Raw genomic sequence first — 23,827 nt, 5'->3', positions numbered from 1 at the left:
GTAACTACGTGTATTATCAGATTGGTACTTAGCGTCTTTTTTTTCCTGCTTTGTTCCACTGTCCTATGTTGAGCGTTCCCAAACATGTTTGACACCGTTACTTGCAATATGTACCTGACCCAAGCAAGGAGTCTGTCATGTTTGTTTTTTCGCAATTATGTTTTTATTATTTAGTTATGCTGTTTGTTTTTTCGCCTGAATTGTTTCATATTTTTCATGTCGGTTCCATACATTCCCGACTATATGGGTTGAGATTTTCTCGTTTTCGAAGGCCGTACAGTTTCCTGTCTTTAAATTAATAAATACGTACATTTGTTGTTCGTTCTTGAAATTTCAAATTTGATTCTATATGCGATATTGAGACCTAATATCTCCATAAATGAACAAGAAGAACCAATTATAGTGTGTTGCTGCTGTAAAAGTATGAATGGATGACAAAGTTTCTCGATAATTTGTATATTATTAAACATTTCCGCGACTAGAAGTAGACTTTTAACCCCAATTTGAAAAGAAAAGATGAAGTTTCTATCTTAAATAAAATAGGTGTTTTTTGTTGTTTTTCTAGTTTGTTCCGCTGTCACAGGTTAAGCGTTCCCAAACATATCTTTTCAATTTATAATTATACTGTTACTGATTTTAGATATCAGTAATAATATGTTATAATAATTCTATAATTGACATCGAAAATTTGATTCCTGAATCTTTTTACTATTAACTGTTAAGGACCAATGCTTTTTAGTAAAGGAATAGATTCCATTGCTGGTGGACGTTTCGTCCCCGAGGGTATCACCAGCAAGGTAGTCAATACTTTGGTGTTGACATAAATATAAAAAATGTGGACATTTTTATTTTCCTGTTTACAAAACTTTGAATTTATCTCAGGCATAGCTTACCTTATCATTTTTTAACACAACTTTTTGGAATTTTTTATCCTAATGTTCTTTAACTGTGTACCAAGTCAGGAATATGACATGTCCATTCGTTTTTATGCGTTTTTTTATTTGATTTTGCCATGTGATTATGAACTTTCCGAATCGATTTTCCTCTTAGCTCAGTATTTTTGTGATTTTACTTTTTGTACTTGTTTGGCTTTATAATTTGTTTGATATGAGCGTCACTGATGAGTCTTACGAAGACGAAACGCGCTTCTGGTGTACTAAATTATTCATATGGATTAAAATACATTCGAAGTTTGATAAAAATCATATTAATAAATTGATAGATACAATTATCGAATCAATATTTTTTTTCTTTTGGGGCTTCTTTGTTATGTGCACGAACTCAATATTCTTCACATCGTTTTACTATTTCAAGATGATTTGCCACACAAATCATTGATTGCAAAAATCATTTATAGAATATTTCTTTACATTCGTTAACTTAACTTCAAATAAATTGTTTGTTAATGTAGATTCATGGTATACTGCCGGCTTGGAATGTACAATCGCAGTACTAAAGCGGCCTAGTTTTGGAGACCGATTTGCAACCTATTGATTTAACTGTTTATTTGTATTAAGAAAACTAAGAATTTTATTGTATTATCCAAAATGTTTAAACAAAAACAAAATATTTGTGTTTTTTTAATCATTTTTGCAAGTTAGCCTTGATTTCCCTGCCAGTTCAGTTACACCATTTTTTTTTTATTTTCATTTTCTGAAAACAAATTAAAAAAACAATCTTTTATTTAATTTAAAATTTCTATCTCATAGATTACTATTTATGCACATAAAATTGATTTATGAACAATATCTGCAATTTTTGGCAACTTTAAACGACTCGTAGCTTGAAAATAACACGTGACCCAAACTTTTCATCATATTTTAGTAAAAAGCATAGTAAAATCTTCATTTTTGCAGCGTATATTAACATTCTATCTGTGGAAATATATACTGATGATCTACCTTAAACAAGTGTTTATTGGCCTATAAAGTAAGGTCCTAAATCCTAAATCCGAATTAATTATTAAAAATTTCTCTAATTTTTTTTCTCACTTCACATGTATTAGACAATACTTCCAACAGTTTAATTTTCAATCATTATCGACATCATCTAAAACAACATCATCGAAATCTTGAGAAATTCCGGTTCTTTGTTCCATTTCCGTATCGTCAATTGTTTCTAGATTCTCTACTAGATGTTGTTCTCCAGTCATTCTTTTAGAACTACAGTCAGGAAATGATAGTTTTCTTTTTTCCGATCTAGTTCTATTAAGAGCAAAGTCCTGATTTTCCATCATCTCATGTAGAAAATTTAAAAAAACCTTCCGATCTCGTCAGATGAATCAAGAAGGGCATTGGCTAATAAAGCAATGTCCTTGTCACTCTTATCAACTAAATGTTGTTTCCAGCTCTTACAATTTCTTCTCGAAATAGGTATATCTAGAATTTTCTTGATTTCTTGGGGCATATGAATAGCAGCTTTATTGATTACATTTTCCAATGCCCCTACCTCCCACATAAACGTTCTAGGCTCGGATAGTGTCTCTTTCTTCGGTGATGTTTTTGACACGTCAGCATCATAGACAATGCAACATTCCCGTTGTAATTTATCACAAAATTCCATCTTTTTTGGTCCACTTCCGCTTCCCTCTACCAAATCTGCGACATGAATAGTTGATATGTATTTTCTAAACTCTTATCGGTAAATCCTTCTACAAATAAAACGCGTTCACAAAATAAAAGATTCTTCATTTCTTCGATTCGTCCGTATTTTCTATATCTATCAGGGAATTTCAGGACAGAGTGAGATATGCATCCTCTTTGGATACTTTTTGAGAATATATATGTTCTGTCAAGAACTGCATGATCCAAAATGGACGGATTGTGGGATATAACAAGAATGGTCTTATTCTTCACTTTCTTTAAAACCCAGTCTCGCATTTTTGTTATCATTTGTGGGTGCATTCCTCTGTCTGGCTCTTCTAATGTAATTGTGAACAGGTTGCTTTGAGATAACAGCAGTATAAGCTGTTCAGCCTCTATTATGCCCTCGGGAGTTTTTAAGAGGGGCTTTTTAATTGTGGTTGCTCCGTCGTTGTTATGCATAAAAACGTCGCTTCCCTCTTTTTGAAAGCTATATGGAGCAACTAGCAATTCGTGATATTCATTGAGAAGATGTGGGTCAGTTTTATCGCTGTCTATGAGATTATTTATAATCTCTGCTCTTTGACATGCAATTGTATAGTTATTCTCTCTCTCGCTGTGACAATTCTTTTCACTTCTAGTCCACTGTAAAGGCCCAATTGAACGCATTGGTAGGACGCTCACATAACCATCTTCCAGGCTCTTGAATAAATTGCCAACTTTATCTTGGTTGCAAATGTTTTCATCAGAGATAGCATTTTGCTTTATCTCATCAAAAAGAGACTGGATACTTTCATAGTAGGTAGCATGGTTGTCTTCTCTCATTACATCTTTTATAGACTCTAATATTTTATCATTGTTAAAATAATACAAATATAATGGGGAATGAAGTTGGTCTGCATTACATGAACTCAACCCTTCAAATCTAGTTATTAATATTTCTAAGCTATTTAACTCCTTCGCCATTACTAAAACTTTGAAATAGTAATAAGAAAGTTGGCCTTTGTCGCTTTTATTTGCTTTCTCCACAAAGAGACCAGAGAGGATATCGGTTGAATTGCAAGGAAACTGTTGCTTGATCTCATCTGGGATTTTGAAATGACAGATTGAATATGCAATGCTAGAATCAATATTGAACGAGGATGAAGTTGTATTGATATCATTTGACAAACTTCTACGTATCAGTTCCAAAATTGCCGATTTACCAGTCGAGTTTCCACCAACTATGTAATTGGTGCCATCTTTGAACTCTAATCTTTGTGGCCTAATAAAGTGTATGAAGTTGTGTGTGGTTATGGATCGTAACATACACCTGAAGAAAAAAAACATTATAACCATTAAAATATTACTTGAGAATTAAGTATTGCAGTTTTAAAATGAAAAGATCTTATATCTGAGCAACACCAAAAAAGGGCTGAGCATGAGGGAAAAAAGCTGTAAGTTACACCCGGGGCAAAAAGTTTAAAATAAATGATAGAACAGAAAATAAGAAGGTATATTGTAAACATGGTAAGTACATAACATACATAAGTTTTTAATCGGATCGAAGCAAATGGTAACTTGTTCTTAACATATTCAGATATTTTCTTGATATACCTGCATCAATTTGAGCTTTAATTCGTTACAACCGAACAGACAATAAATGGGTTAAATATATCCTTAATAAGGTTAATGGTATTCAACAAAAGATACATTGAGAGTAAAATGAATGAACGAAACTAAAGTCGTAGTTGTTTAAAACTGTAGCATTTTACATCCTTGTCAGTTATTTTTCTGTGGATGATTGTCTCATTCATTGGTAATAAAATGGTACATTATAATTTAGTTTTGTACTAAAAGGGACAAAGACTGTCCTGTTATTATAAAAGTTTTTAGTGAAAATTAACAATACACAAAAAAATAACTTAAATGTTAGCGAAATAGGATATTATTACAGTATAAAGTGTATGTAGTGTAATGAGATCGATTAAAGTATAAATAGATATAAAATGGATTAACCGGAAAATATTGAACAAAAATATAGTTTCTTATTATTTTGTTGTACTAGTAGTTCTCTTCATGACCAATACACATCAGTGATGAACTCTGCATCACCACAATGCAGAGGTCATCAAGGGCGGTCACTCAGAACAGATAGTATAACGAGAGCATCCCCAATGTGGTAGTTAATGCTACCATGCAAGATTAACCGATGGGCGGTGATCTAGAACTCACCAAGAGAAAATTGTCATAGGGAGATAAATCCTATCACAACTTTTCATATTTCATAATGAATATGCATAATTCTGATTACACTTTTTCATCTTGATTATTCGCTAACCAAGCAGTTTTCCAGTACGGAAAAGATTTTTTGTAGCAATTATTTACCATTTTATCCTATTCAGCTATTGTGAATGTAATGAACCATGAAAAACGAGTTGGTAGAGAACAGCCTATGTGCATCAACTAACGCAATTTGTTAGTGACATTTAAAGCTCAATGAGACTTTCACAGACATAACAAAAAGACGACGACAAAACAATTATATTATACATACGCCAGACGCGCGTTTCGTCTATAAAAGGCTCATCAGTGACACTCGAATCCAAAAAAGGTTGAGAAAATCCAAATAAAGTATGAAGTTGAAGAGCATTGATATCCAAAATTCCTAAAAATGTTGCCAAATACAGCTAAGGTAATCTATGCCTGAGGTAGAAAAGCCTTAGTATTTTAAAAAAATTCTAAATTTTGTAAACAGTTAATTATTAAATATAACAATATCAATGATAATTCATGTCAGCACAAAAAGTGAAATAATACTTACCGCTCAAATTCCAAAAAAAACCTAATTTAAATGTCCCCGGATCGATGCACTACTTATACATGTGTATCTCCTGTTTACGTTTATGTCACTACTTCTTAGAATGCTGTCATGTGCGCGGAAGTTATATAATATGGTGTGTGTATTATACATAGAATAAAAAGAATTTAATATTGATTATTGTATTATGAGTATATGGTGTGCATTACAAAATTGAATGTGTCCGAAAGATCTTTTAACTCATTCTGTATTAATAATTTAAAAGACCAAATAAAAAATATGCTACAATTGAAATTAAAAGGTATAGGAGTAAATATCTAAATCTTATGTTCTTACCTTACTTGTTGTATGAACAGATCGTGTGGATTTATTCCAGATCACATGGCGCGTTCAATATCGTATTCCGTCTATATAAGGCCACTTCTTCAAAAGTTAAACATGGGCTTCGGAAAGTAGATAGCTACCGAACAATATTTAGATAACCCGAAAAATCATGCTATAATCTTGTCTGTTTTATCTTCCAATAAATGGGAGCACACTTATGTTTGTTGTTAAAATATTAATGTTTAGTAAAGAGTCAAACTCATTATTTTGTACGCTCATAAAGTATAACCAAAATACACACAAGTTGATTAAAACTGTGTTGAGGGAAAAACATGGTCTTTTTTCTGCAATTTGGTGGTGTATCCTATTTTGATAGCCAACTAAAATTCAAAAGGAAAGTAGGGCGAGATCAGCTATGGGACACCATGTTTGTTTTGATTTTTTTCCATGACTGAAGCTCCACCCTTTTTTGATTTTATTTGGAAAACTGAACAAAGATGAACTGAGAGAGAGAAAATAATATTTGTAATATTTTTGCTATCTTGAATTTTTGGTAATAATCATTAAAATTATGTTTTGCTGCCTCTCAAGTATTTGTATATATACATATGATTTATAATGACATGAAACGAACATCCGGATAACCACAAATATTGAACAGTATAACAATACGTACTACCAAACCAAAATACTACAAACTCATCCGACAAAATGGCGTACAAAAACAGACACCAAACACCATGCACATGGTACAGTTAGCCGAACTTGGTACATCATATATGATCATATATCGACAGAACGTCCACTATAAGCTTGTAGAAGAAAATAAAAGTCAAAAGTGTTCACTACTAACGAAATCAGCTAAGATAGGTAGACATAGCTGTTGGTTGAATACGACAACTCAAGAAAATATAAACAGACAACAGGTTCAATGAAGTATCATAAAAAAAAATGAAAACGGTAGACTATTTTTAGAGACAAGTAAGTATTTAAAATCGTCAAACCATCGGAAAATAATCAATTTAACTGAAACAGTTCATAAATAAATAAAAAATTTTGGAAGATTAAGAACTTTCTCGAAATAATACACCATTTTTCCAGGGTTTTATTTCTGCTTACGTTTTCGGTTGGTTTTTTGGATTTTTTTTTTATAATTCAATTTTTAACCAACAACTGCAGATTCTTTGTTGGTACACAGTCCTTGTGTACAAATAAAAGGCCCTTGGTAATTGCCTATACCAACACATGTGCAAGTGTTACATCCGTCATCAGCCTCCCACAATGCTTTAAACTTGTACCATCTTCCATTGTCATTACAGTCTCCGTAGAGTGGGACATCACTTGGTTTAGCTGGGGAAGATAAAACGGTATTGAAATATTCACTTGTAAATAGATTACATTTTATCGTTATTCAGTTGTCAAAATATATTATTTCAGATGTTAGATTAATCAATGCGAAATTGTAAGCATTTAGTTTTATATGTCGATTCAAAGATGCAACAACGAGACCAACAAAGTTAGTCAATAGTATACCTCTGCACGGAAAATCTTCATTGCATGGGTTTGGCATGCCACAAAACCAGGTTTTTTCTAAAACATGTCCTATACAAGGTCAGGGAAGTGGCAATTGTTATCGTTAAGTTTGTAATTTTTAGTACTGAAAAGTATTTAATAACTTTTTTAAGATTCAAGCGATCACCAGAACCACTACTTTAAAAAATATTAATTTTCGGATTTTGTAGTCTTTTCCTATCCGTGTTCTGATCCAATTTTTATTTCATACGAAAACATATGACGCCGTTTTTTTTACATACAAAAATCGCAAAGCAATCGGAAACAGCAAAAAATCGTAGTAAGCATTGACAAAAAAAAAATAGATACCTAAAATTAATCTATGCTTTTTAAATTTGAGTAAACACCTAAATAAAAACTCAACAGTAAGCAGTGAAAATTGTTATAATTATAAGTAAGAAAACAAATTACACGACGATAATTTTATTGTATGCCTGTCGTGTAATGGTGTCGTTTTAGTGTGTTGCATTAAACATTGCCATTTAAGCGGTAGGTTTGCCTAGCCACAAAACCAAGTTCAACCCATCATTTTTTTCTTAAAATGTCCTGTACCAAGACAGAAAAATGGCCATTGTTATATTATAGTTCATTTTCTTGTTGTGTTTCTGTTGTGTCGTAGTTCTCTTAAATTTGATGTGGTTCCCTCAGTTTTAGATTGTAACCGGGATATGTTTTTTTTCTCAATCGATTTATGAATTTAGAACAGCGGTGTACTACTATTGCCTTCAATTTAGTAAAAGAAAACAATTTGCACAACCAAATATAGATTTAAAATTAAATGCTACCTTTAATTATCCTGATATAAGAATTACTATACCATAAGTGTATAAGTTTCCATATACTTACCAAAACCAGCATTATTGCATGCAACCTTTGTACAAAGAGCACCACGTGGTGTGCAAAGACAAGAGTTACATCCATCTGTTGTTGTTATGTTTTCGTTTACCAAATAGGTCTTGGGTCTGAAATTGTAACCATACATACAAACAAAGTCGCCGTTGAGGAGTTTTTTTCCTTTAAAAAGATGAAATTTTGTACACAGCTATTAATGACATGGAAAATAGTTTGATATGGTATGTTGATATAGAATTTAAGATGTGTAGTATGAGTGCCAATGTGACAACTATCCATTAGACGGTTCTTAACAGTAAAGGAACGAGTCTGCTTCTAAAGGGGTACAAATGGTGCCCATAAGAATACTTGCAATCTAACGATAAACCTAATTGACGAAATGAACATAAATGTTGTAAAGGAGAAAAACAAGTTTCTCATCACACCTCCAGTTAGTATATATAGCATATAAACATGTTTGTCTTTGGAAAACGATGCTTATGCGTTGCAGCAAACGAAATTGCTACCAGATTTATCAAGCGGTCATTAAATTAGATAGGAAACTTTTGTTTGATAAGATTGTGTCGAAGTGTTGTATAAAGAGGGAAAAAGTCAAAGTGCCAACCGAATTAAAAGGACCATCAAATGCACGTTATTCATCTAAAACATCCAAAGACATTTCTACACTCCAAAATGGTTAATTGAACTGTTTTCGTATGTTTTATTTGAAAAAAATAACGATAAACGATACATAGTAGCATGTATAGCAGGAGCAAAACGTTTTCATTAAAAAAAGCATGTGAATAAAGCTTATTTGTTTCTTTTTAAAAAAAAACTTGAAATTTTATTGTATAAGAAACCGAAGTGGTCAATACTGAACACAGAAATTTAGCATACCATCTCTATGTAGAGTGCATACAGCATGAACATTTGATGCTTTGTTTTTGTTTTTTTCTTTGTATCTAGTGTTTGGGGGGGGGGACTGAACAGTACTAGATATGAATAATAAAAAATTGTCTGAATTACATCTGTATTACAACTGCGAAATATTTACCTGTGGTGTCGCATATTCCGGTCTTTTGAATGGGTAACTTAATAATTTCGTGGTATTCATTCATAAAGCAGACATGACAGCCATCGTTACACACTTTTCCTACGCTTGGTGCTGACTGAGTATAGGCATTTCCATTATACGTAAGTACCAAAACTAGAAGCAGTAAGTGATAAAACAAAATAAGAACAAACCAAAAGAAGGTTGGGGACGGATGTCAGAAGTTATATCTATTAGATATGACAAACAACAGAATCGCCGAAAGAAAAGAAAAAAAACTAGAGCATAAATTCCAATGGAACACAGAAAAATGTTTATAGTGAAAAGCCATAAACAACGAGGAGGATAACGTCATCTTGTATGGTTACAAAACATGCATTATATCCAATACAAATATTCTGTAACAGTCAACTGTAAGTCTTTGGTGGCGTTTCTAAAGAGTTCGAGGAGATGACATCAACTTTACCTTCAAAATCCATAGATCAAAAGCTTCCTTGTGAGCAGCAATCATCTATTAAGGATGTGAAGCACAATCTCTTGAAAACAGTATCAACTGATTTAAGTATATTAGTGATAAAGTAATCCAAAAAACATAGGTACCAGTTTCGTAACTTTTTAAACGTCGACTCTCCTTGTCAGCTTTATGTCAGCAATAGTAGTATACCGCTGTTCAAAAGTCATAAATCGGTTAAGAGAAAATAAATCCGGGTTCCTTACATGGGGGACAGTCACTCCCTATTGAAATTGGTTTAACCGTTTGAATTATTTTACATTTAAGGTATTCACGGACGTGCTGCAGATATTGTTCACTTAAATTTGGAATGTCAGATAAGCCGATGGGTGCAAATTTCCGTAAATAATATATCAATTGGTAGAAAATGACATGTCAATGGTTCATACATGATCATCTGTTTAGATCTTTTTATCTCATAATATAAATCACGGATCCCATGTGGTTAACATCTCATTGAAATAAGGTGTCATAATAGCTGAGAAATCAATATAAATGGGTTTTGATTTTTTTCATGAAATATATGAATGCGTTTGGATTATCAAATAATTCAGTATATGAATGAGGGTTGTTTTAAATACTACCCTGACGTCTGTACTCATTCTTTTTAGGTTGATATTCAATTCTCTGCACGTTTCTTTTGTAGTTAGCTATGCGGTATTGGTTTTGTCCATTGATGAAGGTTGTACGGTGACCTATAATTGATAACTTCTACTCATTGTTCTCTGTTGGAAAGTTGTCTCATTTGCTATCATAGTTTACAATATTTTAATATGTACCTTATTTTGCACGAAGCTTTGCAAACTCAGTTTTACAAATTAAGTACCTTACAATAACTATATAAAGTGTGCAATTTTCGTCATGATCGGTTATGCAGCATAAGTTTTACTCTCGCACAATATACCTCCGTTCCTAAATAATGCTATCAAAAACAAACGCACATCTGTCGATATTGTAAATACCAATCAGCTGATAAGAAAAAGAAAAAGTATTAATACTATTTGTCTTACCTATTAAAATATGGAAACATGACTGCGAAGGCGCCATTGTAAAATCCATTGTTTATGTCAGGTCTGTTCACACACGATCCCTTATCTAATGTGTTTCTGTTGACTGGATTGAAGTTCATGGTTGTTCATTCTAAATTTCATTTTATTTTCAAATTTACAAATGAGTAATGAAATGTATGATGTCTTTTAATGTATATGTTGTATACACGTTATCATTTTGTACAAATTATAATACTTAATTACAAAATACAAGAATAGTTCTGTATCATTTGTTTGAGCATGTTGTTAAATTAATTATGGCATCGGGAATTCTAAAACATCTCCCCTCCCCCTTTGGCATTTACATGAAATAAATATTTGACCACCAGTGTTTAAAACCCGGCTTTTTTACTGCTTCACGTAGCGAAATTTCAAGCTCAGAAACCGTTGCTGCGAATACAGATGTGTCTTTAACAAGTATACAATTTGAATCCTCGACAATTATCCTGTTAAAATTCATACAGCAATTCCAATGCGGTACCCAAATTCCAAAAAATAAATAATTACACATAAAGTATTTCGAGGATCAGTTTTGGCCTAATCATACTTAGAAATTGGTATAATGACATTCTCCCCACAGCAAATTCTGATAAGTTCTGTTTCGTTTTTTCGTTTCTGTTTCAGTTGTTAAAACAGTGCACGTATGATTGGCGTTTCAAAGTCAGTGTAATCCTAATTGTCACTTGGGCCAATTTCTATTATACTATTAGAATTGTCAGTGGAGTCATTTTTTTATTATACATCAGAATTATCACTGAGACCAATTTCTGTTGTACTATCACTATCGGGATTAACTGGCCTGCATGTATCAATTACTTTTCCTGTCTTCATCTAGGTATTTTTGTATTTTTTTTAATAAGGTTTATAATGCGGTCATTGAATAAAAATTCTATAGTATGTAGTCAGTTTTATCATAAAGTCCATACTATACAGAAATTATTGTAAAAGTTATTATAAGTTAGTTTCAGTCGAAATATGTACAAATTGTAATTTGTAGAGGCAAATTACAATGTGTACGAAGTCAAAATACACATATTATGTTATAGGACTAGCTGGTTGTCGGTTGAAGGTTGTGGGTTGCAGTTTGCAGGTTGTGAGGTTGCGGATAAGAAATTACCAGTGTCCATGAGGGCATTAACATGAGAGGGTGTATCTAATTTACATAAATTGGTATAATATAATAAAGATGGGTACATGAATGTGTATTAAAATAATGATTATATAGAATTTGAAGATAATTAAAAAAAAATATGACAAAGTTAAATACTTACAAAATACTTCTACCCTACAGTTTGTGTACTGTAAGATATCAATTAAATTGAATTAAGCAGTCAATTTGATTTGATTGGTCAATTTCTCTCTTGAACTCAAAGTTGGGATCCAAAGTCTACATCCAACAATTGCAGTCATGTCATATCTGTGTATTCTCATAACGCAATTAGTTTTGACCTTCTGTTTATTGTCAGCGGACCTTACTGAGCTTTTTTTCAAAGAAAGCTAAATAGCATATTTAATCAAATCTGCAATTGTATACTCTTGCCACAAGGAATGTGTCATGGTGAACTGTGCCATCTATGACTTTATTTGCTGAATTTCAATGTCAATTCTGTTTTATGAAACCCATTACAGACATATGTTGTCATGTCTGCAGGCATTCAATACACTATTTATACTGGTTGTAAGTGTATTGACTATAACGACACTGTTAATATCACTGCGCAGTAAGTAATACTAGTACTAGCTTTGTTGATATCTATTTAATTGATAATGATTTACAAAACATATCGGTTTGGTTCCTAAAAGACAGTGACATGCTGATAATTTTGATATTGTTTGGTAAAAAACAACTTTGAGTTTCATAATTTTTTTAACAGTTTTGAATTTTTGATTATTATCTTTTTTCTGTTCATGAAGTCGACCAACTTCACTAAAGTGCCTTGTATTATGCCGTTAGTTTTCCTGTTTGAATTGTTTTAAATTTGTGATTTCGGGGTCTTTAACATATAGGTTACTATATATACGGTATGGTGACCTATAGATGTTATAATTACATCATTCTTTTTTTATATATATTGTTAACCCATAAACATCTTTGGAGTATTGATTTATAAATCTTAATTTGCTCTGGATGCTAAAAGCATGAAATTGTTACCTTGCATCACTACCTCGGTCAATATTTATTGTCCTCAATATCTATCACTTCAAAAGACTGTAAATAAACTCATCATAGATACCAGGATTATTTTTTGGGTATTTACGCCAGACTCGCGTTTCGTCTACAAAAAACTCATCAGTGACGCTCGAATGCAAAAAAGTTTAAAGGCCAAATAAAGTACGAAGTTGAAGAGCATTGAGAACCAATATTCCTGTATAACTTTACTTTTTCCTATTTCTTTTTCAACTGCTTCAAATAAAATGATGTATTGAGTCCAGTAATAAAATTAACGATACCAATTTTCTTGCACCAGATGCGCATTTCGACAATACATGTCTCTTCAGTGATGCTCGTGACCAAAATATTTGAAATCCAAAGCTTATATAAAAGATGAAGAGCTATAATCCAAAAGGTCCAAAAAGTATAGCCAAATTCGTGAAAGGAATCAGAGCTTTGCATGAGGGAGATACATTCCTTAATTTATAATTATTTCTAATATTTTGTAACAGCAAATTTTAATAACACAAAAAATCCGTATTTCCATGCCAGTACCGAAGTACTGGCTACTGGGCTGGTGATACCCTCGGGGACTAATAGTCCACCAGCAGAGGCATCGACCCAGTGGTAGTAATAAAATTAACGGTACCAATTTTCTTGCACCAGATGCGCATTTCGACAATACATGTCTCTTCAGTGATGCTCGTGACCAAAATATTTGAAATCCAAAGCTTATATAAAAGATGAAGAGCTATAATCCAAAAGGTCCAAAAAGTATAGCCAAATTCGTGAAAGGAATCAGTAAATGTCAAGTAAGGGGCGAGCTAATACATTTGAAATTGTTAGTTGGAAACAAGCATAAAACAGTGCTTTTCTCTCTCTGACAGTTAATGACATCTTTAACCTAAATCCATATATACAGATTGATATTCAAGTCTTATATTCATTCTTTCATTAGAACTAGCTGCGAGAACTTTCACATATCCCGGCTAACTCTGGTTTGTGTTTTTGTTAGACGTTTTCCTGCTGTGTATCACGGGCATTTGTCTCGACATTAACACCCCCCCCCCCCCCCCCCAACCGGCGTATACTAAATAGTACGAATCTCCAGAACAATCGCCATCTGGTTTGTTTGATATGTATAGAAGCCAACGCATCAATACAAATTCGACATAGAAAATGTAGACATTAATCAACTGATTTAAACTTTTCCTGAAACCAGTTGGAACAGATGTAATTTAATTACAAAACAGAATTAAGAACTATAGAAATGAAAAATCAAAAAATCTGTCTCTTTATTAGCGTCAATATAAAAAGCCACCAGGCACTAGAAAGGGCTAACGGCTACCATCAGCTGTATGGACACAGTGGCAATGCATGTAAATAACATCCCTATAGAAGGCCTCCAGGTAGCACCACAAACAGTCCACTATAAGTGATACGAACACAGTGGCAGTGCATGTAAATAACATCCTGTAACGCAAAAATTCGGGGGACCTTCCCGGTGGTGTTGTCGACGGGTAGTTCGTGACCCGAGAAGATCCTTTTGCGTATATAAATGAGGGATTCTTGTGTTGCTTGGACCTTTTCTCTAACTTACTAAAATAAACACGAAGTCGTTGTGTAAAGTTCAACAGTGTATTCAAGTATCGTAAAAACACAATACACAGTAATAACGTAATAACAGAATATACAGTATATACAGATATAGCACACTAAGTAATATTGGCAATATTCTAATCTCGTTCTCTCGTCAGCTCTGCTGTTTCACAATTATCACTCCCTTATATACCTTCTCTTGCAATATGGGCTTGTGGGCTTATGGGCACCAGAGTTTCTGGGCTTATGGATACAGAGTTTATGGGCAACTGGGCAACCGGGCTTATGGGCACCAGAGTTTCTGGGCTTATGGGCAACCGGGCTTATGGGCAACTGGGCTTATGGGCAATCCGGCTTATACGCACCAGGGCTTATGGACTCCATACATATTAGGGCTACCGTGTACCGTGTATAATTAGGGCTTACAGGCTCCATAATTTAGGACCATAAAGCACCATGTAATACTAAGTCATAGATGGTCGGCCCTGAATATGAGGGTCCTAAAACACCAAGTTTACATACCCTATCAATTTTCATTACATAGCCCTCCCCTTTTGAAAAACTGAACTTCCACTGTTCAGTATAATTATAATAACAAAAACATGTTAAAAAAAAATAATTCAGGCATACATGTAAATACTTATAAAACAAAGTCATAATACCAAAAATGTACTAGACTGCAAAAACAAAATATCAACATACATGATTAAACAAAAAAATTCAAACGAGTGAATGGATAGTAATGACCATGATAACATGAATTGACTGATTGGTCTCGAACGATAAAGTTCTTTAGCACCCTTTAAATTTAACAAGCACATTATGGACAGAAATTCAACAATACGCACCAGGTTTAGCACAACTAACTCTCACTCACCTACTTAACAAAGAAATACATGTATCAATTGTGAAAGCATAATAAAAAATATTTATAACAAATTTAGAGACAACAAAAATCAAAAGAAAAATCACAAATGTTCATAGTTTACAAAAGTTAAATTTTAAATGTTTTTGCACTTGACGTTGTTGCAATAAAATCTTTAAACTTTTCTGGTACTTTAATTTGGCGTCCTTTTCTCGTGGTGTACTGTTTATCTTCCCGACTGTTTTGATTTTCTTGCGCAGGCGCGACATCTGGTGAGATGCTAATTAATTTCAGATGTGGAAACTGGGCTTCTGTTTTTCGGGCCTCCGGGCTTTTCCTCCGGGCTTCTTTTTCGGGCTTTTGCGGACTTTTCGAAACAGCTGGTAAATTTTTAATGCATTTATCTTTGTTCTGGTGGTTCGGAATAATACTTTCATCCGGCAATTCTATGGGTACGTCATTGGCAAATTCTTCCGCATTTTCACTGTCCTTTTCAAAATTTTCCGATTGCAGGAAATGATCGACATCTGGAAAACTTACTGTCACATTTTCATTAATTACTCCTTGTTTAAACCATTCAAGTTTCTTTGATCCCCGATACGGTTTTAAATTGTCTCCATGAACCACAACAGGGGGTGAATTTTTAGCATGTTGAATTCTGTACAAAACGTCGCTTAATTTTTTTATAATCACCCACGGCCCGGTCCAATTCCTACAAATCTTGGCTTTCTTTCCTGGAATATTTTGTTTTTGATTTCTCCACACTAACTGTCCGTCAAAATATATTTTTTCTTTAACATTCCCGTCGTATTGAAATTTTTGTCGTTCGGATGACACTTTTAAATGCTCTCTCGCTATTTCATGTGCCTCCCGCAGCCTTTCTTCTAATTTATTGGCGTAATCAGATGCAAACTCAGACTGGGGTTCGTCTTGCTCAATTCTTTCAGAAATAATATCCAAGGGAAATTTCATTTCCTGTCCGTATACCAAACGGTGTGGTGTTAAACCTGTACTTTCATGAGGTGTTGAATTATAGGCCATGGTCAGAAAATCAAAGTGTTGATCCCAATCTCTCTGGTGGGACTTGATGTACTTTGATAATATGTCCTTAATCGTTCGGTTCATACGTTCTATCATCCCATCAGAACGAGGATGCAATGGAGTTGTTCTGGTTTTCTTTATTTCAAGTAATTTGCACATGTTTTGAAAAAGGGTACTTTCGTATTGTCTGCCCTGGTCAGAGTGTAATTCAATAGGACAGCCGTATCTTTTAACCCATGCTCTAAAAATAATGTCAGCAACCGTTTCCGCCTGCATATCTGGCATCGGGTATGCTTCTGTAAGCTTAGTAAAATAGTCCCCTACTACGAGCACATAACGGTTTTTGTTGTCAGACAATGGCATGCCTCTTTTTGTGCGCTGGATTTTTCCGCTCTTCGCATATTTCACAGTTATGAACATATTCTTTCACCGATCTTTGCATACTCCACCAATAAAACGGACATATATGGGCTCGCTCAACTGTTTTCTTTATCCGTAAATGACCCGAGGTTCTAGCGTCATGTAAGTACCAAAGTATACCACTAATCGCGGACTTTGGTGCGCACACACGCCATTTTGCACAGTTGTTCTTTTCAACCCAATACAAACACAGGACATCATTTTTAACTTCCAACAACTCCCATCTTGATATCCAAAATTTGAATTCTTTGCTCTTACTACTTATTTCCGTTGTTGAAGGTTTTTCCGCATTTTCAATTTTAAGTTTTAAAATTTCCCCCATTATATCATCCTCTTCTTGTTGCTGTCTCATAGATGTTATGTCCAATGCTATTTTTGGGGGTGGTTTTCGTCTAGCTGGCGGAGGCCGATTGGGCCTTCTCCCCCTTCTTACAATAGGTATTTCTCCCGGAATACTACAATCTAGTTGCCCATCTATGTCTCCAAAATTATTTGATGACATTGTGGGTCTTTCTGGACTTTTATTAGTAACTCCACCTACAGACTGACCTTCCAAAGTTTTATTCATCAATTTTACTCCTTTTCCTTCCTGCATATCAATTATTTCTACTTCTTCAGGTCCCTGGTATTCATAATCCCAGGGCATTTTGCATTGTTTGCAAATATCGGATGTCGACGTGATAATGCGAGATAAAGCGTCAGCATTACCATGACAGACACCAGGTCTATGGACAATCTTCATGTGGAATTGACTCAACTGTTGGATCCAACGATGAATCTGCCCATCTGGTTCTTTGAAATTTTGTAACCATGTAAGCGATCCATGATCGGTGCGCAAAGTAAAACGTCTACCCAATAAGTAATGTTTAAAATGTCGGGTAAAAAATACTACGGCTAGCATTTCTCTCCTGGTCACACAATAATTGCGTTCCGGTTTATCTAACGATCTACTTCCGTAGGCAATAACTCTCTCCATTCCGTCTTGTACTTGTGACAATACCGCGCCAATAGCAAAATTACTGGCGTCAGTATCCAGTATGAATTCAGCTCCATTTACTTGCGGGTATGCTAATATAGGTGCTGAAGTCAACCGTTTTTTAAGCTCTTGAAACGCTGATTCACAATCCGTTGTCCACTTCCAGCAATGTCCCTTCTTAGTGAGATCAAACAGAGGTTTTGCAATTTTCGAATAACTTCTTACAAACTTACGGTAGTACGAGGTCAGGCCGAGGAAACTTCGTACCTCTGTAATTGTTGTTGGAGCCGGTATTTTATTTACCGCATCTAATTTGGCCGGATCTGTGCTCACTCCGGATTTTGATACCACGTGACCTAAAAATGTGATTTCTTTCTGAAGAAAAGTGCACTTTTTGGGTTTCAATTTTAATCCGGCTAACATTAGTTTGTCGAGTACTTTTTCTAAATTATCAAAATGCTCGTCAAACGTTTTTCCAAAAACTACAATGTCGTCTAGGTACAAAACAGCAATATGCCATTGTAGTCCACTCAACGCTTTCTCAATAATTCGCTCGAACGTTCCGGCCGCATTACAAAGACCGAACGGCATAGTCACAAATTGATATAGACCCCCTCTTGGTGTTGCAAACGCGGTTTTCTCTTTATCCCCATCTTCTAATGGAACCTGGTGATACGCCATATTTAAATCTAAGGATGTAAACCATTCGGCTCCACTTAAGGTGTCGAGGTTTTCATCAATTCTAGTTAAAGGGTAGGCGTCTTTTACGGTCTTTTCATTCAATTTTCTGAAGTCCACACACATTCTCCAGGACTGGTCTTTCTTTTGAACCATTACAATTTGCGATGACCAAGGGCTAATTGATTTTTCAATAAGTCCTTGTGCCTCTAGTTTGTTGATTTCATCCTCAACTGCTTGTCTTTTATAGAGAGGAATCCGTCTGGGAGGCTCTCTCACCGGCTTTTCATCGTTCAGCTTGATAGAATGTGAGCCTAAATTAGTTCGTCCTACCTCCCCAGGTTTAGCAAAACACTCCTGCATTTTACAAAGAAATACTTTAAATTTCTGTTGCTGTTCCTCCGTGAGGCCAACATAACCACGTTCGTAAACATCAGTAAGGTATTCAGGTAATAAATAAGTGTCTTTGCTTATTTCGGACACTCTGCAAATCGGAACATCAACATTTAGGTCCAAGACTGGTCCTACCTTATCTATAGGCGTAAACAGTGCCATGTGCGTATTTTGATAAATTGTAACATCAGACGATCCGGGGTTAAAAACTCGTGTAAATATTACAGATTGGTTAGAATCTACTAGTGTCCTAGCGATAGCTAAACCAAACTTTTCCATACACAATTTTTCCGGTGTCAATATCCCAAGGAAATTTTGCTTACAGGGTGAATCTAACTTATTAACAACGCTGGATTTTACAATAGCCTCGTGTCCTGCAGGTACCAGTATCGTTTGTAAGGCCACCACTCTGCCGGATCCACTTTTACCATCATTTCCGTCTAATGGAAATCTTCTTCCTTTAATAATAAAACTTGATTCATCCGGGTCCCACGTACACCGGTTTTTAAGAATGAAGTCCTCCCCGAGTAAGTTATATTTTACTCCTCCTACAATGATCTTGTGTTCAAAAACATGATCATTGAAAATTACCAACATGACAGCTTCTCCTTTACATTTCAAACTATGTCCGTCAGCGGCTATATAGTTAGCGTCAACTGGACTTAGTTGCGGTTTTTCAATAATTGAATTAAAAACATGTTCCGTAATGAAAGTCCGTTTAGCTCCAGTGTCAATTTTCCAATTGATAGGAACACTCTCTATATGACCTTTAACCATCATGTTAGCAACACCGTAAACACGAACTAGAGCTCCATGAGAATTAGGGTGCTCTAGATTCTTGGCCGTAGTGACATCGTCAAAATTTTTCGCCTCTTGAGGCGTCTGCTTTAAGTTGCAAGGATTAGTTTCTTTAGATACTTGAATTTTTGAATTTTGTTTAGTTTTATCATTTCTTTTTCTTCTGTCTTTCTGATTTTTAATTCCAAATTTCCTTGCATATTTTTTCGCGTAAGGCCGCGTTGGTGTGACCGGTACCTGGCCAAAGGTACCGGTCCGTTTTAGTTTAACGGATCAGAGGAGTCATTTGACCGGTTAAAACCCCGGCCCCCTCTTGATCGTGCTGGGTTAGAATAATTAGAATTTCCTCTCCCGCGATTATTTCGTCGAGAATTATTTTTCGACTTGGATCCTCTCCCTCTATAGGTTTCACTCCTATAATCATTTTGAGGTTGATAACTCTCCCCTGACGAAAAGGGAATTTCAAAATCGTTCTCGTCATTTATTTCGCCACCATCATCTTCGCCGTCTATTCCAAAGATTAAACGATTTGCGGGTTTGGCATCTTGAAATAAATCTTGTTCACCTAACCGTAAACATTCTTCTTGCACAGCCGATAAAACAGCATCTTGTAAAGTTCTAGGTCTAGTGCGTTTTATATTTAAACGAAATTCTTCGTTTTGGCCGCATCTGTCTAAAAATGACTTCATAGCGTTTTCTTCAACTATGTCAGGATTGTTTGGATAAGCCCGCCTATACAAGTCTTCAATAGCTTGACCAAAATCTCGGAGGGATTCTCCTGGTTGCCTCCTCCGTAGTTTAGCATCAGCAATATATCTCTCTTTCATTGCAGCATGCCCGAATCTATCGTTCAGTTTCTCCGCTAAACGTTGATAATTTCTCTGAATTATCAAAGGCAGCCCGTAAGCGTAGGTTTCCGCTTGGCCCCTTAACGTACTAAGCAATACTCGTCTTGCTTTCTCATCGTCCCACAAATTTAACTCCCGAATATTTTCAAAATATTGGAGAAATTCCGACCATACGTCTGAATTTGACCCCAAGAACGTACGCCGTACCGGATATTCGGAGGGACGTGCTGAAAATCTTCCCATCTCTTTACTTTGTGCCCCTACATTCGTGAACTCGGTTCCCGGTCTATTGTTTGGTTCAACAGAAACAAAATCTCTAGCATTACCTGATCCACTAAAAGCATCAAAGCTAGCTACATTCATATTATTATCGTGTCCATTGCGTTCTGGAATTTGCCTGTGTTCCAATTTGTCCTGGTTTTCATGTCCCATATTAACTGGGCTATTCAACGTGGACTTTTGGCTAACTGGCATTTTTCCTGAGTAACTGGACATAGAATTATTCGGTGCATAGTAAGGGCTATTCGGTGCATCGACATACCCACATTCTTGATTAGGGTTTGTCATGCTCCGTATATCATTGTTACTGAGAAACGTTGATTGTTTAGATCGTTTTCCTCCCTGTTCACGCCCTTGCGACACTATAACATCCTGTTCACGCGGGGTCTTACAAAAATGTATTAAAATTTTCAATACGGTCGTTACTAGCACAAAAGCTATGATTCCTAGTAATCCGGTCATCACATACTCCTGTGACTTTTTAACTACTTCGTTACACGGAAAATATTTCCAGGCTATTGCTACTAAGCCAGTACAGACAGAGAGTAAAGTTAACCAAATTAACCAAAATTTTCCCCAATTTTGTTTATTCTCTTCTATATTTTCCTCCTCGTATCCCGGAACCTCAGTACTCAGACCAAATTGCTCCTCTTGTGAAAATAATCCGGCATTCGTTTGGAAGCCTGTATATTTTCCTAGGTGCTTTGGCTGAGGAGTCCCACATACCGTGGAATTTTCAATTCCGGAGTCATATGGAGAGCGACTATCATAGACTCCATTATCGGTATAAAAGTGTGTCTGTCTTACCTCAGAAGGCATATGTGCCCGAGTGTATATCCTGTTTCTAGGGGTTTCCATCCTAGCACAACGTGAAAATCCTGATTTAAATCCAATAAAGAATTATCCTTATTCAACACAAAAATAAATAAATCCCACCGCTGCCACCAATGTAACGCAAAAATTCGGGGGACCTTCCCGGTGGTGTTGTCGACGGGTAGTTCGTGACCCGAGAAGATCCTTTTGCGTATATAAATGAGGGATTCTTGTGTTGCTTGGACCTTTTCTCTAACTTACTAAAATAAACACGAAGTCGTTGTGTAAAGTTCAACAGTGTATTCAAGTATCGTAAAAACACAATACACAGTAATAACGTAATAACAGAATATACAGTATATACAGATATAGCACACTAAGTAATATTGGCAATATTCTAATCTCGTTCTCTCGTCAGCTCTGCTGTTTCACAATTATCACTCCCTTATATACCTTCTCTTGCAATATGGGCTTGTGGGCTTATGGGCACCAGAGTTTCTGGGCTTATGGATACAGAGTTTATGGGCAACTGGGCAACCGGGCTTATGGGCACCAGAGTTTCTGGGCTTATGGGCAACCGGGCTTATGGGCAACTGGGCTTATGGGCAATCCGGCTTATACGCACCAGGGCTTATGGACTCCATACATATTAGGGCTACCGTGTACCGTGTATAATTAGGGCTTACAGGCTCCATAATTTAGGACCATAAAGCACCATGTAATACTAAGTCATAGATGGTCGGCCCTGAATATGAGGGTCCTAAAACACCAAGTTTACATACCCTATCAATTTTCATTACAATCCATATAGAAGACATCCAGGCAGCACTCTGGACAAACAGTCCACTATAAGTGATTTACTTTATGCATTTAGTGCTCATCGTTTTGGTTCTACTTACATATTTATATATTCCAGGTTGACCATTGAAACATTAAAGATCAACTATGATTAAGTCCCTTGGGGTTTGTATGTACATGATGTTGATTGTTTCAACTTTAGCGTCAAATGGTAAGTTCTATTTTACAGCCTACAGATAATGGAATTAATATTGATTTTAAATGTGCATTCCAAACAACAGCATTGTACGACTGCGGCATAGTAAGAGTTTTAGGGCATGTTTTGGTCAAGGTCTTTTTAATGCTCAATATTAAAACATGCTAAAACATATAGGTCAATTCGACTCAAGTTCATTAATTCCGTTCTATAACATTTCAACTAACAAATGTGCCATATTATATCAGGGATGGGGTTGGAAATGGAAATCAATATTTCTTTAAAAGTGTATGTTTATTTCAGACTGTTACAGAGACGGTAACTGGTATGGGGATGGTGAAGACATAGGTTTCCATGACGACTGTTATGGATGTAAATGCAGTGACGGTCTTATTTTATGTATCGACCAAAATTTGACGTGCGAAAGACCTTCATGTGGTGAGCGAGCTGTGTCTATACCAGGTCAATGTTGTCCAGTGTGCTTGTAGGACATTCATAGCAATACCGGGTGAGCGAGCTGCGTCTATACCAGGTCAATGTTGTCCAGTGTGCTTGTAGGACATTCATATCAATACATATAGTTTCACCACTGCGACGATACATATGATTTTGTTTGTATTCTATATGCCCTCCTGGGGCCCTTATTTGGTAAATAAAAATATTCTATTCTTTTCTATTCTATATTTACTGTAATGAATAAAATTATATTTTGCCATTATGAACAAGAAGTTTTGCTGACCTAATCTTTGTTAAGTGTTGTTTGATTCAATTGAAGGACAGATAAATATATTTCGTGTTTCAAGTATTTATCCAGCTTCTGACAAGTTCTGTCGGTACTTTTAAAAAGAGCCCTGTACCTCTGACACAACATACTCTATAAATTGAGTGTATTGAATTATCATGTATAGTTATTGGCGACAACAACAAACAAGCCATCACTAAATACGGTTCTTTTAGTATGAACACAAATGCATCCTTTACATTGTTTAATTAGAAATAGAAATGGAAATAAGATTAAAGTCAAGTGAAATTTTAAATTTTGAAATAAATTAGTTCCAATAATTCAGCCTTCCTTGTTGTGGTATAATCTTGGCCACATACGATTTCAAGACCAGATAAGTACATGTACCTTTTGTTAAACTTAACTCGTTACATAAACATTGTTATTGTTATAAACAGAATTTTCTAAAAATGCAAATGTTAACATAAAATCTATCATTTGGAAGGATTTTATTTCACCATATCGTCCTT

At 35.1% G+C, this 23,827-nt stretch overlaps 2 protein-coding genes and 1 long non-coding RNA gene across 3 annotated transcripts; 1 reads left to right on the top strand and 2 right to left on the bottom strand.

Moving 5' to 3' along the window:
- Positions 1-2,588: 2,588 nt before the first annotated feature.
- LOC134704841 (uncharacterized) lies at positions 2,589-5,574 on the bottom strand. The gene is made up of 2 exons (XM_063563623.1): positions 5,386-5,574; positions 2,589-3,894 (listed from the first exon to the last, which is right to left on the bottom strand). Exon 2 carries the CDS (start codon positions 3,888-3,890, stop codon positions 2,589-2,591), a length of 1,302 nt encoding a protein of 433 aa, XP_063419693.1. The 5' UTR covers positions 3,891-3,894; positions 5,386-5,574.
- A 1,248-nt stretch (positions 5,575-6,822) lies between these two features.
- On the bottom strand, positions 6,823-10,762 carry LOC134704903 (uncharacterized). Its single transcript, XM_063563688.1, has 4 exons — positions 10,682-10,762; positions 9,164-9,316; positions 8,125-8,292; positions 6,823-7,056 (listed from the first exon to the last, which is right to left on the bottom strand). The coding sequence occupies exons 1-4, from the start codon at positions 10,728-10,730 to the stop codon at positions 6,869-6,871; spliced, it is 558 nt and encodes a 185-aa protein (XP_063419758.1). The 5' UTR covers positions 10,731-10,762; the 3' UTR covers positions 6,823-6,868.
- A 1,588-nt stretch (positions 10,763-12,350) lies between these two features.
- On the top strand, positions 12,351-23,247 carry LOC134704902 (uncharacterized). The gene is made up of 3 exons (XR_010105431.1): positions 12,351-12,441; positions 22,499-22,591; positions 22,880-23,247. It is a non-coding gene; the product is annotated as an uncharacterized LOC134704902 (long non-coding RNA).
- The last annotated feature ends 580 nt before the right edge of the window (positions 23,248-23,827 follow it).

The sequence above is a fragment of the Mytilus trossulus genome, chromosome 2, assembly GCF_036588685.1.
Source record: "Mytilus trossulus isolate FHL-02 chromosome 2, PNRI_Mtr1.1.1.hap1, whole genome shotgun sequence".
NCBI classification, from domain to species: domain Eukaryota; kingdom Metazoa; phylum Mollusca; class Bivalvia; order Mytilida; family Mytilidae; genus Mytilus; species Mytilus trossulus.
The sequence above is the reverse complement of the archived record's forward strand: the minus strand, read 5'-3'. Positions and strand labels throughout refer to the sequence as shown.